The sequence below is a fragment of the Pteropus alecto genome, unplaced genomic scaffold, assembly GCF_000325575.1.
Source record: "Pteropus alecto unplaced genomic scaffold, ASM32557v1 scaffold189, whole genome shotgun sequence".
Taxonomy (NCBI): Eukaryota; Metazoa; Chordata; class Mammalia; order Chiroptera; family Pteropodidae; genus Pteropus; species Pteropus alecto.
In genome coordinates this window covers 317,986-334,257 of record NW_006442117.1, presented here as the reverse complement: position 1 = coordinate 334,257, position 16,272 = coordinate 317,986, and the positions used below count along the sequence as shown (strand labels likewise).

General features: G+C 65.4%; 1 protein-coding gene across 1 annotated transcript in view; it reads right to left on the bottom strand.

The window, feature by feature from the left end:
- Positions 1-6,419: 6,419 nt before the first annotated feature.
- GALNT2 (polypeptide N-acetylgalactosaminyltransferase 2) overlaps positions 6,420-16,272 on the bottom strand; it is a 38,444-nt gene continuing 28,591 nt past the window's right edge. The window contains 5 exon segments of the mRNA XM_025039057.1: positions 6,420-8,836; positions 11,481-11,600; positions 14,217-14,343; positions 15,779-15,862; positions 16,087-16,179. Of these exon segments, the coding sequence (XP_024894825.1) occupies positions 8,681-8,836; positions 11,481-11,600; positions 14,217-14,343; positions 15,779-15,862; positions 16,087-16,179 (580 nt within the window). The 3' untranslated portion in view covers positions 6,420-8,680.

Sequence of the window (16,272 nt, the reverse complement as noted above, 5' to 3'; positions counted from 1 at the left end):
CGTCCTCCGAGCCCCAGGCCAGGTCCCCCAGCATCTCCTCCCGCCTCCTGCTGCGTGCGGTGAGCCCCCCGCGTCCCCCTGCAGGAAACGCCTTACACGGAAAAGCGGTGCCGAGCTGACTGGGAGCGGGGCCTTCGTTTCCACAACGATAGCACAGGTGTCGTCTCCCAAGACCCCCGCTGCCCCTCTAGGTCGCCGGTGGGTCTGGCAGGTGTCTGTCCACTCGTGCCGACTGCAAGGCCACCAGCTGGCTGTCGGGCAGGGGGGCTGGTTACTGGTGGCTAAGCCGAGAAGACCCTTCTGTCCGAGGGAAACGGACTTTAATGACGGCACTGTCGGCCGGCGGGCGTGCACTGCGGGGGCTTCGAAATCGCTCGGTCTCATCCCCAGGAGACCCTTCCACGAAGCGCTGGCTTTGGACCCGGGTCACCGGAAGGCAGGCTGTGTCCACCTGGTCCTTGCTGCAACAGCAGGACCCACGGACGTGTCAGAACCCCCCGCACCCCCCCACACCCTGGGCTCCACGCGGGGAAGCCCCGCCCCACCTTGCACAGACTGGACACAGAGGAGGCCGCAGGGAGCGAGCTGCGTTTGGGAGGGAAAGACTGCGTTTTCATTAAGGGAGAGGGAGATGGAGAGGGAGACAGACAGACAGACAGAGGAAGAGACAGACAGAGACATCGAGAGGCAGACAGAGAGGGAGAGACAGACAGACAGAGGGAGACTTTGGCTGATGAGACTCAGGTCACACGTGTGGGGCTTGAGCTGCCGGCCTGAGGGACCTGAGTGTCTCTCTCTCAAGCTCATCATGAAGAGATGTGACAGACAAGCGTGTCGACCGCGCTGGCCCCTCTGCCCTGAGCCCGCCCCGCGTGGGGGCCCTGACGTCACTGTCGTGGGGAGGAGCCAGAGGGGGGGTCTCGTGGCGAACACGCTAAGGCCTGGGAAGTCCGCTCCCTGCCAACCCCGTCCCAGGCCCCTGCATCCGAGAGCGCACACGAGCTTTCTGTAGTAACGAGGGGACGGTGTGGGGGGTCCCGGCTGCAGGGGGCGGCGTGGGGGGTCCAGCTGCAGGAGGGTGGTGTTGGGGGGTCCTGGCTGCCCCCCGGTGAGATGTGAGAGCAGCCACGATCCTCACCCCTCTCCCAGGGACCGGGCGAAGCCCGCGGCCACCGTGGAGCCGGCGCCGGGGCCACAGGGAGGCTGTCTCTGCGGGTCTCTCGGTTCCGTTTCCTGCCCTGGGCGGAGGGGACGGGTCCACGTCACCTTGTTCGTTGCCCGAGTCCCTGGTCCAGGCGACAGAGGGCAGAGCCGCTTGGAGCCATGTCTCAGGGCGGCACCGGCCTTTCCCGAACGTCAGGAGGACGCGGCAGCCTCAGCCCCGCTCAGCGGCCACCGTTTCCTTTTCCCGGGTGACCGCCCGCCCGGGTCGAGGCCCCCCCATCGCCACTGCCCACGCCCGAGCGTGCTGTGCAGCCCGGACGCGTTTCGCGGCTGCTTCGACCTCGCGGATTCAGCAGGTCGCAGTGAGGTCACTGGCTGCGCGCGGCCACGGCCCACTGACGGGCGACGCACCGGCAGACGGAACTCGGGCCGGTGGCAGCTGCCCAGAGGCCGCCACCTGCACACCGCCCGGAACGGCCTCCCCCTGCCCCGGGTGACTCAGCAGCGACCGTGGGGACGTTGTTGTCTCGCAAGGTGGTCGCCCGTCCTGGCCCGAGCCTGGCGCCTTGCTCCTCAACGTGTCGCCCCAAGACCAGCACCAGCTTGTCTGGGGGCCTGGGGCGGGCCGGGGTCTGTGCGCAGGAGCCCGGGAGCCGCAGCTGGAGCGGCTGGTGGGGCTCGGCCCCGGGCGACAGTCGTGGGCCGCGGGCTGTTTGGCTGGTTCCGTTTCTAACTCCCAAAGGAGTCGCCCTGTGCACAGGCTTCAGTGTCAACAGCCCAGAGCGCGTCTCCGGCCTGAGGGCTGCGTTCCAAGCACCGAGCACCAGCGGCGACTCGGCTGTGACTTCCCGGCCCCGAGCCCCCCGCGGAGACCTGGCTGAGCTCGCTGGGGAAGCAGCCAGCACGGCCGAGGCCCGCTCGGCGAACGTGGCCCCTGCGGGAGGGACCCTGGGGACGCGGGGCGTGCGCCGTCGGGCAGGGCCGAGGCCCCGTCCAGTGCTGGCGGCCGCTCCGTGGACGTCGGGTTGGGAGGCCGAGCCTCCCTGCCCTGTGGCTTTGGGGTTCACCAGCCTCGCAGAGTCGCCTGGTGGCTGTGACGAGGGCCCGGACCGGGCGGCTGAAATAGCGGAAACGCGCCTCGCGGTCCCGAGGCCGGAACCGGGTCGAAGTGTCACCGGGACCGGGCGCCGTCCCCTCTGAGGTCCCACTCCCCAGTGTGAGACGCCACCTTCTCTTTGTCCTTGTGGGGTCCCCCCGGGCGTGTCTGTGTCCTCACGTCCGCTTCTCCTAAGTCACCTGGGGTCGGGCCCCGCGTTTACCTCACGCCACCTTCCTCGCCTCTGAAGACCAGCTCCACTTGCACTGTGAGGTTCGGGGGTTAGGGCGGCCCCCGACTCAGAACGTTCTGGGGAGCTCTCGGCTCGTCACCCTGCCCCGCCAGCCTCACCCTCCCGGTTCTTCCCAGAGGTGTCACCTGAGCCAGCGGCCAGTCCCCACACGTCCCCTCCGCTGCCCAGGCCCCCTCCAACCCGGGTCACCTCACCTGCCCACGCCCCTCACCTGCTCCCTCCCTCCTCACCTGCTCACCTGGCCCTGGCAGAAGGCCGGGCCCTGCTCCGAACTCCTTCCCGGCGCTCACCGCCAGCTCTCGGTGCTCGGCTCTGGGGCCGTAGCTGCCTGTGGCGTCTGTCACCCTAGCCGGGAAACCACCTCGGCGTCGGGCCTGCGTCTGTGCATCCCAGCTCCTCGGCCATCTGTCCTTCTCCAGAGGCCCTGGTGGCATCTCAGGACCTGCACGGTCCCCACTGCTGACTCCGGGGGGAGGGGGTCCCTACTCCGATGCGCGCACTTTCTGACAATGCGGAGCCTGTAAGAAACCTCCTCGGCTCCCCTGCTCCAGGCTGGCTTCCTTCTGTGTGACCACGGCCCCCGCCCCGACCTGCAGCGAACACCGGGGGCTCCTGGGAGCCGCAGCCCGGCCAGGCCTCGCTTTCCGTGTCTTACTGCCCCTCTCGACCGAGAGCAACTGTCCCATTTCACAGGCTGGACGTTAGTGGCAGGAGCCAGGCCTCGCTCCCCACTGCCCAGGCTGCCTTGGCCGCTGCGGCTCCGCACCTGGGCCCCGGCCACTGACCCCCCGCGGGACCAGGACGAGGGCATCACGGCGTCAGCGCCTTGCTCGGTGCTGAGTAAACTGGGCAAAGGGCCCGGCTTATTGGAGCCTCAGTTTCCCCAGCAGTGAATGACTTCGCAGGCTGTAAAGCTTAGAGGTGATTGGGACGGTGAGGCATTTATTCCAGGGCCTGGCAAGTCCGGCCGGGGTTACTGGGACCCCTCTCCTTCTACTTGTCCCTCTGCCGTCCCCTTCCTCAGGTCTGCGTGGCACCCGGACAGGTGGTCAACTGAGTATCAGTCTGTCCCCAGGACTGACTCCCTCCTGTCCTGCTCACCCCACCCACAGCCCCACACAGGCCCGTGAAGGGGAGTGCTGGCCACCGGGGCAGCTGGGCGGGCAGCACACACCCCATACGCCCCGGCTGAGTCCCAGCGAAGGGACTCGGAGATGACAGCTTCCTAGACAGGGCCACGCCCGCGGCAGACGACACACCTCCGTCTCTCATCAAGAGGCATTTTTAGACAGGCCTCAGGCTTGCATTCCGGCGCCTTGCTCACCCGGCCGCCTTCTGCCACTTTGTCCCCATGCGACTCCGGCATGGAGAGACGTCGGTCAGAAGCCCCAGGCCTGAGCGCACGTGTCGCAGACTCGGCCAGGCGGGCACTCTCCCTACCGCCCCTCCCAGCTGCCCAGGGCACCTGTCCGACACACACGCAAGTTCGGTGACTGCCTCTGCGTCTGCAGGAGCTGGGCTCACGCACGTCTGTCCAAAGGCATCTCGTCCCACTTTGCTCAGAAATGGCGTCGGTCACCAGGTCCAGGGTCACACCTGGCCCAGCTGCCCCGCAGCAAGAGGACACCACCACAGGCACTTCGAGATGGCCCCAGACCACAGGCGGGGACCGCAGGTGCCACCCACATGGAAATTCTTCAAATGTAGAGGGTTCAGACACGTGGGGGAAATGACATCTTTACTTCCATGAACCCCCAGCCGAATGTAGCTAGTAAACTGAGAACTTCGTTACCAATAAAAAAAATCAGGTATTTTCACATCACGCTAATTACTGCAAATTTTTCATGACACTTTATGCTCATCAGTACTTTGAAAGTGCAGTAGCTGCCACATCGGAGGCCACTGCCACCTAAGGAGCTGGGAAGCATGTTATAAATCACTCTGACGACTGTGTGCCAGTTAATCAGCCGCCTCTGCAGCTTCGCACCACGTGCCCTGTTCCTTCGACAAGCTCAGAGGAGGCTCCAAGTTGCCAGCGAGCATCAGAGGACCAGGGTGAACTGGCTTGGGACACCCTGCAGCCACCACGCACCGAGGACGAGGAATCCTGAGACCACGTGGCCCCCACGCAGAACTCTTCCGCGTGGCATGGTGGGCGCTGCCCTCGTCAACTGGTCGCGTCCACCCCGACCCCTCGCCCACGGCACCCACCCCATGGCCGAGCACGAAGGCACGGGGAGCCGACTGTGGCCAGCTGCCAAAGCGCCTGGGTGCGGGTTCTGGGCCCGAGGGCCTGAGAAGTCCGGAGGGGTGGGGCGGGCTGGCCGCTGGGAGAGGAGGGGACGGACAGAAAGGGGGTCGGGGTGGGGAGGAGAGAGAAGGCACGTTTTTCACTGTCTTCCTGTTCCCTGGTGGGGTGTGTGGGTGCGAGGGGGCCGAGGGGGGGGTCAAGCGGAAAGTCAGCAACTGGTTCAGAGTGTGACTCCCAGAGGAGCAACCAGGACGAGAACCACGGAGGTGTTTTCTGCAGCCCAGGTGCCCCCAGCCGGCCCCCGGGGCCTGGGCCATAGGTGCTCAGGCAGGAGCTGCCACCGAGAATGTTCCTCATCATTTGTCCGGGACCCTATGGATACAAAGTCTCCCAGAAACGTTGCCCGTCTCATTTGCAGGCACATTGGATACATAAGATCCAACACGAACACGTTGTATCATTAGTAAACTGCTCAGAAACACATAAGTACATCTAGAAAGACAATTTCTTTTTTTCCTTTAGGTCGATCCGTGGACAGATAAAGCGTGCAGGGATATTTAATTTTTCTGGCTGGACACATTTTTAAACATGAACTATGCTGCAGTCAAGGAGTTAACTGTTTTATTCTAAAAAATTCTGCAAATCTGCTCCAGTCCATGGCTGCCCTAGGTCCCACCCCCCAGAACCTCCCTTCCCCCCAGCCTGGCTGCAACTGCTTCCTGAGCGTGGGGGACACCCGGCGCTGTCCCCACACCGCCTGCTGAGCCTGCAGGGCACCGCGCCCGCCATCTCTCCTGGCATCCGCCGCCTCCTTCCCTCCCTCGACCTCACAGCCGCCGGGGAACACGGGGAGGTGTCACGAAGATTTATGAATAAACTTTTTCCTGCTGGCCAGGCGGGAACAGCACACGCACGCACGCACACGCACGCACGAGTCTGAGCGCTGATGGGTTCTGCAGTGACGTTCAGAGCTTGTTTTGCTTCTCAGATGGCAAGAGAGCCAAAGGCGTGGTCGCCTCCGATGGAGAGGATGCTGCTTAGACGCGGCCTCCAGGACGCTCACCCGTTTCCAGCGCCCCAGTGTCGTGTCTCCTCGACACACCCGGGGGGTGGCTGAAAGGCGGGTATTTTAAAAGGCCGAGCCTGAGCAGCCGCGGAGGGCGCCGAGACCCCGGGCAGCTGCGAACACGTGGGCAGAGGCTTGCACTTCACGAGCTTAGCAGGTGCGGCCTGCTGTCCCTGCCCCGCTCTGGACTGTGGGCTCTGGGTCTCAGTGGTTCCAGGGCTGACTCCAGGGGAGTGACCTCGAGCGGGCTAGCCCCTGACCTTGAGCAGAGGGTGACAGCTTCAAGCACCAGCTTTCCCAGCCAGCGGAGAAATGCAGCCCGAAACGCCACGTCACGGGTTACTGGGAAAGGATGGTGATGACGTACGACGGGCCTGGCTTTGTGTCTGGCACGGCGCGAACACTCTAGAAATGGTAGCGATTCCGACACATGCGAGGCGGCGGTGCACGGTGGGTGCGTTTTAGAAATGCAGTAAGGAACGGCGACGGAGCAGGGTCCCCGGAAGAGTGACCACAGTCGCCACCGTCCAAGGCCAGCCACACTCACCCCACAAAGACCGAGAATGACAGCGGCGGCCACCAGGGGGCGTTACCTATAAAGTATCTTCTCTTTATTTAAGTTAAACAATTTTCAAGGATGGTTTCCATCTATAAAATGGACAAAGTACAAGCTCTGTACAGCAGTTCTTTTAAAAAATCAACTGGAAAAAAAATTACCAAACTATATTTTGAATTTGCAAAACATACAGATGCCACCGTTTCATGGAGACGTAAGAAAAGACCATCACAGAGAAGATGACCAGCTTCGCCAGGCTGTGCTCAGGGGCTCTTACGAAAGAATGTTTATTTGTAAAAACGCGGGAGGGTGCGAGTCCCCATGACTACAAAATAATGCAACCACAGTAAGTCACTTTGGCACACTGTGTCATGTAAACATAGCTCACCTCGTGGGAGCTCTCCCAGCCCACCCCTGCTCACGACACCACGCCATCCCGCCAGCCCAGCTCGGGGACGGGGACTGCCCCCTAGGGACCGGGTGTCCCTGCACAGATGGCGCAAAGGCTGGGAAGACTTCTGGGTTGGGGGGAGCTGTGCGGGCCAAGGGTCGTTAAGAGCCGAATTAAAATCTGTTTTCCATCAATGGGACATTTTTCTAAGCAGTGAGAGCTCACAGGTGACACGTCCGACAACAGAGCCAGGTGCATGGGCTGCGTGTGCCAGCGGCGGCTCCCGCCCCGCGCGGCAGTGGACGGCCTGACGCGGGGACCGCAGACTCGGGGGGGCCACCCGCGGTCAGGGGCAACTGCGCAGCGAGTCCAGCTCCTGCCCTCCGTCCGCCGAAAAGGCAGCGGATTGCTTGGCGGGGGCCAAAGCGGGGAGACAGAGGAACGTCACCCAGCCACGCGTCCGTGCCTGAGCTGCTGCCAGAGAGCAGCCAGCCTGTGGGGAGCAAGGAAGAGCACCCGTCTGCCCTGAAAGAACCAGGCGGGACAGAGAACAGCCCTTGGCCATGTCGACCTGGCACAAGCTCCTGGGGCCACTTCTCACTGTGTGGCCGGCTGGTCCCTCCCAAAGGGGCCTGAAGACGTGCGTTTCGGACGCGTGTCCCACCGCATGGTAGCACGTGACTGCTGATGGGACCGGCCTCCTGGAGACGGGGCAGGGCGTGGGAGGGGTGGGCAGCGGGGGTGAAGGAGCGCACTGGCCAGGACAATCGCCAAGCAGCCACCCGCGGGGGCTGGGGCGGGTCTGTCCCCGCACAGGGGACACTTCGAAGGCAAGGTGGGGCCTGCAGGGACAGGTGTCTCTTCCCATCACTCCATCTTCCTAACTGTCCTGGGGTTTACACTGACGCCTGCACCCAACCCCGCAGGCTCACCTCGGGGGCTGCACCCTACCCCGCAGGCTCGCCCCGGGGGCTGCACCCTACCCCGCAGGCTCGCCCCGGGCCCCGAAACCCCGCTCTCCCGTCCTTGCTATCCTTGACCCGAAGCCCCTGAGGCGTCCCCGAGCTGGGAGGGCCTGAGCAGGCAGGTGACCTTGACAGTGCTGCCTGCACGCCAGGGCACTCACCATCAGCCCAACGCTGGCCTGTGACAGCTTCCGGCAGTCACTGGGAGCTGGGTGTGTTTTTTTTTTCCTTAGAGAAAAGAAATTTAATTTAGAAAGACCTAAAGCAGTGTTTGTCGAAGCATGGAACCCACCCAGGTTCACAGATCGAGGGCAGGAGGTGGGTTCCGCCCGGGCAGTGACTCTGGGCCAGAGCCACAGCGTGACGCTCGCCGGCCCCCGGGCACCGCCGGCTCCGGGGCAGCTGCGGGGAGGCCCGGCCGGTGTGGCAGCCCGGCCGGGACCGCTTCGTGGGGCTTGACGGGATGGAGACGACCTGCAGGCAGAGGACGGGGCACTCGTGCCCAGCGCCCGCTTGGGAAGGTCCACGTTCAAACGGAGCGAGTGGGTCACGAGGCGGCGTCCGTGGCTGGGGGCCGGGAGCGGGGAGGGGACCCATGACCCGCCGTGGCGGCTCGGTGTGCGGGACGGTGACGGGGCCGACACGGGGCTCCGGGTCCTCAGCGCTGTGCCGCACCCACGCCGGGCCCTGCTCGGGCCCCGCCGGAGCCCTCGGTGACGCGGGGAACCCCCGGACGCTGGGGGAAGGGCTGGCGTGGCCTCCGGGGAGGGACCGGCACGTCCAGCGGCTGTGGCCACCGCAGCGCCCGGCACCGCCGTGTGCAGCTTCCGACGTCAGACGTGATGGATACTGAGGTATATAGTTTCGTGGAAAGTTGAGAAACATAATCGACGACGTGATCGCAACTCGGCCGGCGGCGGGGAGGACGGCCGCGCCTCCTACTGCTGCAGGTTGAGCGAGAACTTCCACTGCTGAGACAGGGCGGGGCCGCACACCTCGACGCTCAGGCCCCCGGCCTTGGCCGCCCGGCTGTCCAGGCACAGGTTGCTGCCCAGGTGGCGCAGCTTGGAGTTGCCCTCGATCTGCTCCCACTTCTGCAAGGACAGAGGATGTCTCAGGGGGGACCAAGGGACGGGGTGTCTCCGGGTGCGAGCTCAGACCAGGGCAACAGGAGGCTGCCCCCCAGGGTGACCGCAGGCACATGCATTTCCAGGGTCTGGTGGCTGCTCCAGAAACAAACCCTTTTCCAGTCTCCGGTCACCAAGATGGTGGCCCGGGATGGCGGCCACGGGTCTGAGGGCCCGGGAAGGAACTCCAGTCCCCGCCTTCGTTTCAACTCAAACCCTCTCCCGGGCCCTGCTCGAGTCCCCCGCTCCCGCCCCACCCCGTCCCCTCCTCCACGCTGTGCTGCTTTCCTGGGGGGACTCTGATTCCCACGGGCTCAGCCTGACACCGCACCCCGAGGCGGCCACAGGGCACTGCACCAGCCCACGGGCCTGTCCGCCGCCTCGGTCTGGGGCTCCCCACGCCCACCGGGGGCCTCACGCTCGCTGCATCGGGGGGGACCGTCCGGGTGAACAAGAGGCAGAGAAGCGACGTGGACGGAGCTCGCGTGAGGAGCCCGTTTCTGGCTCGCCGGTCTCCTCTGCCAGGGCGAGCGCCGCGGGGGTGGAGGCTTCTCAGCCCCGCGAGGCCCCCCCAGCCCCGCACAGCGGCGCCCACACAGTGCCCGCTGAGTTCGGAAGGTGCCACTTGTAAAGTACAGGGTGTGGCGTGTGCTATGACGTGTGTACGCACACTGCCACCGAATGCAAACCCACCGGCCTCGACCCCCAGCCGCCCAGCGAACCGACCGACCGAGCCAGGACGCGAAGCCCGCGGCCTCCAGAAGGAAACCGGGGCCTCCGACCCGCTCGGCCCACGTGGCAACCGCGGGTGCTCGCGCCGGGAACACGCACGAGCGCCCTGGGGCTCCGACTTCTCACGCTGCGCCCAAGCCCCTCGGCGGCGTGTTTGCAAATCTGCCTGATGCCGCGGAGGCGCGTTTCTCCCTCCGTTTCTCCCTCCTTTGCTCCCTGACGCTGCCACGCGCTCGTAACGCGGATGCGCCTGGAAACCGAACGGCCCGGCGGCGAGACTACCGGCTTCCAGACAGAACGAGCTCAGGACCCTCTTCGCAGAGGGCAGGGGTGAGGCGGGGAGGGACCCAGCGCCCAACAGTCTGGGGTCGCTCAGGGTGCGCTGGGAGGGCCCGCCACACACCGAGTGAGGGCGCTCACGCGAGGGGCAGGCGCCTGGGCCCCCAGCACCCCCAGCCCCGCGTCCCTGCCCCCCATCCCAGCCCCACACCCCCTGCCTCTCCCCACCCCTGCTTCCCAGCCCCGCATCCGGGCCCCACCCCTCTGCATCCCTGGCTCCCTTCCGCCATTGTCATGTAAAGTGTGGGTGGCCAGCCACAGCCAGCGTCACTGAGTGACCAGGAATCAGAGCCAGGAGGAACAGATGAACGGAGCCAAACTCCCTGTTCTGGAGGCTCCGCCTGTCACGTGTCAGAGCATCTGCCCTCCTGCCCCTGGGGACAGTCGCGCAGCGGGGACAGCTGGAGGGCTGCCGGGGTGCAGAGGGGGTGTTTCTGGGGCAGCCCTGAGGCTCTGCTGCTGGCCCACGCCCCACGGCTAAGCCTCGGGGTTGACAGTGTGACAGGTCCCCACGTCCCCCATGCGTTGGGAAAGAACTGTTCGCTGGTTTTCCCCTTTGTAGTGCGAGCCTTTCAGGGGTATCCGGCATGGTCCCCAAGGCCGGGGATCAGGGCAGGAACCCCGTTAACGCCCAGCGTAAAGCAAACTCTCGCTAAAGGGAGGTGCGTCCACGTCTCTTAGAAAGGCCCGGAGGCCAGAGGAAGCCACCCGATCACAGCTGTCTGCAGAGGCCACCGTCACACGCAGGGCGATGCCCCGCTGCAGAGCTCCAGGGGGCCTGGGACCAAGGGACAGCGGCCTCCTTTGTTCCAGTCAGTCTACTCCCCAGGGCATTAGTCAGGAAACGCATCATCACCAAGAAGTGTCAGGGCGTGACAATGACAGGCGGCACCAAGCACCCGCCCTCAAACCGGGCGGGGCTGCGGAGGGTGGTCGGGGAGTGGGGAGGATGACCCTCTGCGAGCATGGCCTTGACGCCTGGGATCCAAGCAAGGGACCTGGGCTTGGCCTCACCATCCCCTTCTGCTGCTGGACCGAAGCCCAGGTGGCTCCTGGCCCCCCACAGGCTTTGTGCCTCGGTTTCCCCACACCTGCCAACCTCACAAGGAGGGATCACGACAAGATGGGCCAGTGCTCCACAGGTTGGCAGGACGTCCTTTGCAAGTCTCTGCCACTAGCCGTTAGCCCCGGCTCAGGACGGGGTCAGCGTCCAGGCTCCCACCTCTGCATCCCCCTCATCGGCACCGGCACCACTTACCCGCAGGCCTGGGCGGGTGGGACGTGACCGGGGGCGCTGAGCACCCCGGCAGCCGCCGGCCTGGAGCAGGCCCTGCAAACCTCAAACCTCCGGGGCGGCGGGCGGAAGACGCGACGGACGGCAAACACGGCCCCGCCCTTCGGTCCAGGTCGGGGAAGCCTGGGGCGAACAGGCCCAGCGGGAACGGAAGGATGGGCGAAGCCAGGGCAGGAGTGGCCGGGGCGGGGGACAGAGAGCGAGCGGCCTGGGGAGCGGCCTGGGGCGGCTGGGCGGGGGCCGTACCTGTCTGCTGTCATTTTCTCGGCAGCCCTGCAGCTTGATGAGCGAGCCAGGCGCCCGGTCTACCACGGTCAGACACAAGTCCATGTGCTTCACCGACTTCTCCTTGGTCAGGGCCCACTCCTGCAACACAGGGCGGAGGTCAGAGGCCGGCCTCGCACGCGGCCGAGAAGGCAGAGCCGCGGCACGGTGAGCGCCCGGCGGGAAGGGCCCTCAGCGCCCCGAACCAGGCCCCGGCCGCCACGGCGACGTGCAAAGCGGCTCTGAGACTATTTTAGCCCCAGTGCAAATCAGAGCGGCCACCCCCATCTCTGTGACCCCACGTGGGCTGCAAAGCTGCCACTCAGGCCTGGTCACCTCAAGGGGCACAGTTCAGGTCAACTTTACACCTGCGTGACTGCGACTGTGGAGAGACGCTGCCCCGGGCAGGTGTGGGTGGTGAGTGGCATGTGTGCGTGGGGGTTGCGACGTGTAAAGCTCCCACGTGACATCGCACACCGAAGCAAACTACACAGCGTGTGGCCTCGTCACCACGCTCAGCTGACCCACGGATGCTCGTGGGCCCGTGAGCCTGAGGAAGGTCCGAGGGCTCCCCGCCCACACCGCGTGCCTGTGTCCAAGCCCCGTCCCGTCATAAACCCTTTTACACGGTGCCCCCACGACAGGCTGTCATTATCCCCATTTTGCAGATGACAAAAGTGAGCCGGATAATGCTGAACGAATTTGCTCATGGTTTGAAAAACACGCACACGTGTGTATATACACGCATGCACGAAGATGTGTGCATGCACATGTGTGTGCACGTATGTATACACACGCCTGTGTGTGTGCTCACACACGTGCTCATTATCCCCATTTTGCAGATGACAAAAGTGAGCCAGGTCATGCTGAACGAATTTGCCCATGGTTTGAAAAACACACACATATGTATGTACACGCATGCACGAAGATGTGTGCATGCACGTGTATGTGCACATATGTATACACACGTTTGTGTGCGTGCACACACACGTGCTCACACACACACCCCACTTTTGGGCTGAGAGCACAGCCATTCGGTCTGAATGCTGAACGAGACCATCCAAGGGCGCGGAACCAGAGGATGAGGGTGGCCGAGCGTGGCCGCAGGCAGGGGACAGACGGGGACAGGCGTGAGGCTGAGCGGGAGAAACGAAGGTCTGGGAGCGGACGGCGAGCACCTGGGGCAGCATCGTGTACGCCACACGCAGACCGAGCAGAGGGGCGCCCAGCCCCCGGGCGTCCGCCAGCTCCTGGTCCAGGCCCCAGACCCGAGGCCCTTCGACCGGAGCATCTGGAGAGCAGATGCTCGCGGCCCCTGTCGTCACAAAGCTCCGCCTTGCCAAGGGTGAGACTAGTATTTTCATCTTGGTCACGAACGGAGACATAAAAGCCGCGTCTCCAGGCCCCGCTGCGTCCCCACGTCACACGAGGCCCACACTACGTGGCTTGGGTGGTCGGACCCGCCCCGCATGACAGGGACCGGCGTGAAGGGCGTCACACAGGCCTCCTGCTCCCCGCCAGGAGGAGGAAAGCACCTCGCAGGGCCTCAGAGCGAAGGGCGTGTGGGCTCGAGGTGGCCACACACACCCCCCGCCGCCCCCGTGGACACGGCCCCCTCTGCCACGGCTTCCCCCTGCCGTGGTTCCTCTTCGGGGCCCAGTCCCAGCACCTGCGGGCCTGGGGCAAGGTACAAACGGGACCCACGTCCCCGGGGTTTAGTGCCTAACGCCAGGAAACGGAGCTGCACCCAGAGGCTGGCCGTGCGCCCGCCCACAGCCCAGGCTTGTGCCCTGGGACCACCCTCGGGGGCAAAAACACCCTCTAAGGACAGTCGAGATCTTGGGAGCTGGGGGCAGGTGCTGGCCGGGCCGGACACCGGCTGGAGCTGGACGTGACAGCCCACCCTCTCCCCCTCCCCTCGTCTAACTTAGGACGTCCAGGGCCTAAATGACGTCACCAAGCGGAGAGGGGGCGAGGGTCTGGGACCCGCAGTCCACCAAGGACTCCTGGGGAGGCCGGGAATCGGAAGCCTCTCTAACAATCATCCTGCGTGAAGCATGTCCTGGCGTCGGCAAGTCTGACGCACTGAGCTCCACTGCCTTTCGCGAGCCGGCGTGTTTGAGAAGGCGGCAGGGGACACGGTGCTGTCCAGCCTCTCTGTGCACGATGCCCACCCTCGGCTGCCTCCCGGACACACGGCTGTGCTCGTGCAGCCTCCACGGCCCCCTCTCCCACGGGGCAGGGGGTTGATGCCCCCGGGAAAAGGTGTGTGTGACAAACCGACGCCAGAAGCCACTAGCACCTTGCATCTTAAACTACTGTTGTCCAAGAGCAAGAACAACTGACCTCGGCCGCCAGCGACCACGGTAAAGCACCCACTAAGTGGGCACGCAGGCAGTGTTCACTGGCACACGCGGACCAGACTCAGGACGGGCACTCGGGTGCGCACGCACCGCAGGGGGAGAGGGCGGGGAGCCGGAAAAGGCCGCCAGCCCGCAGCCGGCCCTGGTCGGTCCCTGGACGTCGGCGTTGGAGCAGCCCGAGGCCGGTGACGGGCTCCAGGTGTCAGACAAGACCTGGGACGCCCCGTCCGACCCTGAGGCCGCCTGCAGCAGGCCGTGTCCCCACACACATCTGCGGTCGCAGGAGAAGGGGGCGGCTGGACCCTCGTGGGGCTCTCGGGGTCTCCAGGGGCTGCCGTCCACCCTGCGTACGTACCTGGTTCCCCCCGGCATTGTGACATTCGTAAACTCCAACGACACCATCAGCAAAATGGCCCAACGTGTCAAGGCAGTTGGTCCCCTGCTGCAAGGCCCCAAAAGCTATGTCCTGGTGGTCAGGAACCCTGCAAGCAACAGGAGAGTCATCTGCCCGCCGTCCACCCTGTCTGGGGGTCTCGGCCCCGGCAGAAGGGAAGGGCACCAGCCCCACCCCCCACAGGCAGCTCCGCAGAGCAGCTGGGCTCCCGGCCTAACGGGAGCTGCCGGCCCGTCCTGCTCTGCGTCGGGGAAGAGAAGCCCCCGCGGAGCCCCCAGGGGGGCCGCTGAGACAAAGCTGGGTGTGGCGGGGCCTGCGGCCTCCACGCTTGCATTGGGCCAGGGTGTGACCTTTGCTGAGCAGAGGGGACGCGGGCGGGTTTGCCAGGAGGCCTGACAGCGCTCGGGGGCGCAGCCACGTGCTTCGGGGGCGCAGCCCCGTCTTCTCCCGCACAGCGAGCGGCCTCACTCCTGCTCTCTGACCTCGGCCCCTTCCGCAGGGCCCCCCAGCAGGGCGGTGGCAGCACCCACACCCCACACCCCGCACCCCGTACCGCCGGCGCCTTCAGCAGCTGCCTGGCCCCGGGAAACTCTCGCCCGGACACCAGGCGGGAACTCGGCCGCCGTCTCCCTCGCCCCGCAAAGACGGGGCGCACAGACCCCCACATGGCCGTGGTCCCGAGCACCCTGGGTGTGGTCTCACGTGGTGCGGGGCTCAGTGCACCCCAAAACACGGACAAGCAGGGTCAAACAGTGCACTTCGCGTCACACTGGTCCAGTCACAGGGGACGGTGACGGCAAAGCAAAGTGGACACCTTCGTGGGGCCGCAGTGCACGTGCAGAAGCCCCTCTGGGGAGAGACGGTGACCGGGGCTGCCTGCTGGGGACCTCACCGTTCCCAGCCCCGGCCAAGCTATGACGGAGGCAGGCCGACCACTGCGCCCCGGCGAGTCTGTGACAAGGCTCTGAAGGGGCCATCGGCACACAGGACGAGGGTGGGGACCTGCACTCGGTCACTGCGAGGTGCTCTGGGGACATTCGGATACGGACTGGGCCACGTGAAGGCCAAGCTCTCCGGCAGTCGCTTTAAGATGAAGGTCAGACGCACCCTGAGGCCTGCAGACCTGGGAGTTCTGACGAGAACATTTCTTCTTCCTCGGGATGCAGAGCTTGTGTCAGTGACAGGCCAGGTATGGGCCGGGAGCACCGGGGACAGGGAGGACTCAGGACGGAGGCACCAGGGCCGAGGCACAGAGTGCACACGGGGGCCGCGAGCTGATGCTCTGGCCACTTGCGGAGCTGGCTAAGCAGCAGTCCCCTGGGTCTCTGGGCCCTGCCATCTGCCCAGCAGGGACCAGCTAAACAGGTGACACCTTGGGACTGTGCCCAGCTCCGAGAAGAACAGGAGGACAGCTCAGCAGGCGCATTCTCCGCGGTGTTTGGGGACGGCTGTGGGTGGGGACACCACACGGGCTCCCCGCTCCCGGCCTCGGGGACGTGGGCCGCTCCAAGCCCTGGGCTCACCTCAGCTCCGGGTACACGTTCTCCAGGTACCACTTGAAGGGCTTGCAGGCCAGTGTCTTTCTGAGCTCCAGTCGGCTCTGAATGCTGGGGACAGACACACGGCGCCTTTACCGTGGGAACGGACGGGCTCCCCGCTCCGCGCCCGGAAACGTGCCCGTGAGAACTGGGGGCGCCCGTGTTCCCGCGAGCCTGCTGCAGCCCCCCCCGGCCCCCCACCCCGGGGGGGGGCATTCTCCACTCCGGCCACAGCCCACTGCACGACCCCCGGGGCCCCCAGCGAGCAGCAGGGGGGCGCAGGCGACACTCACTTGCCGTAGGGGACGTTCCTGGCGGAAGGCACCGCGGCGTAGTAGAAGTTTTTGTACTCGTCCATCCAGACCTCTGCTGCCCGGCGGGTGTTGCTGGAAACGCAGAGAGGCCGTGAGCGTCGCTGCTCACAGGCGGCCGGCGTCCGCTCGAGCCCGCCCAGGAGGCCCCTCCGGGCGGGGGGGCCT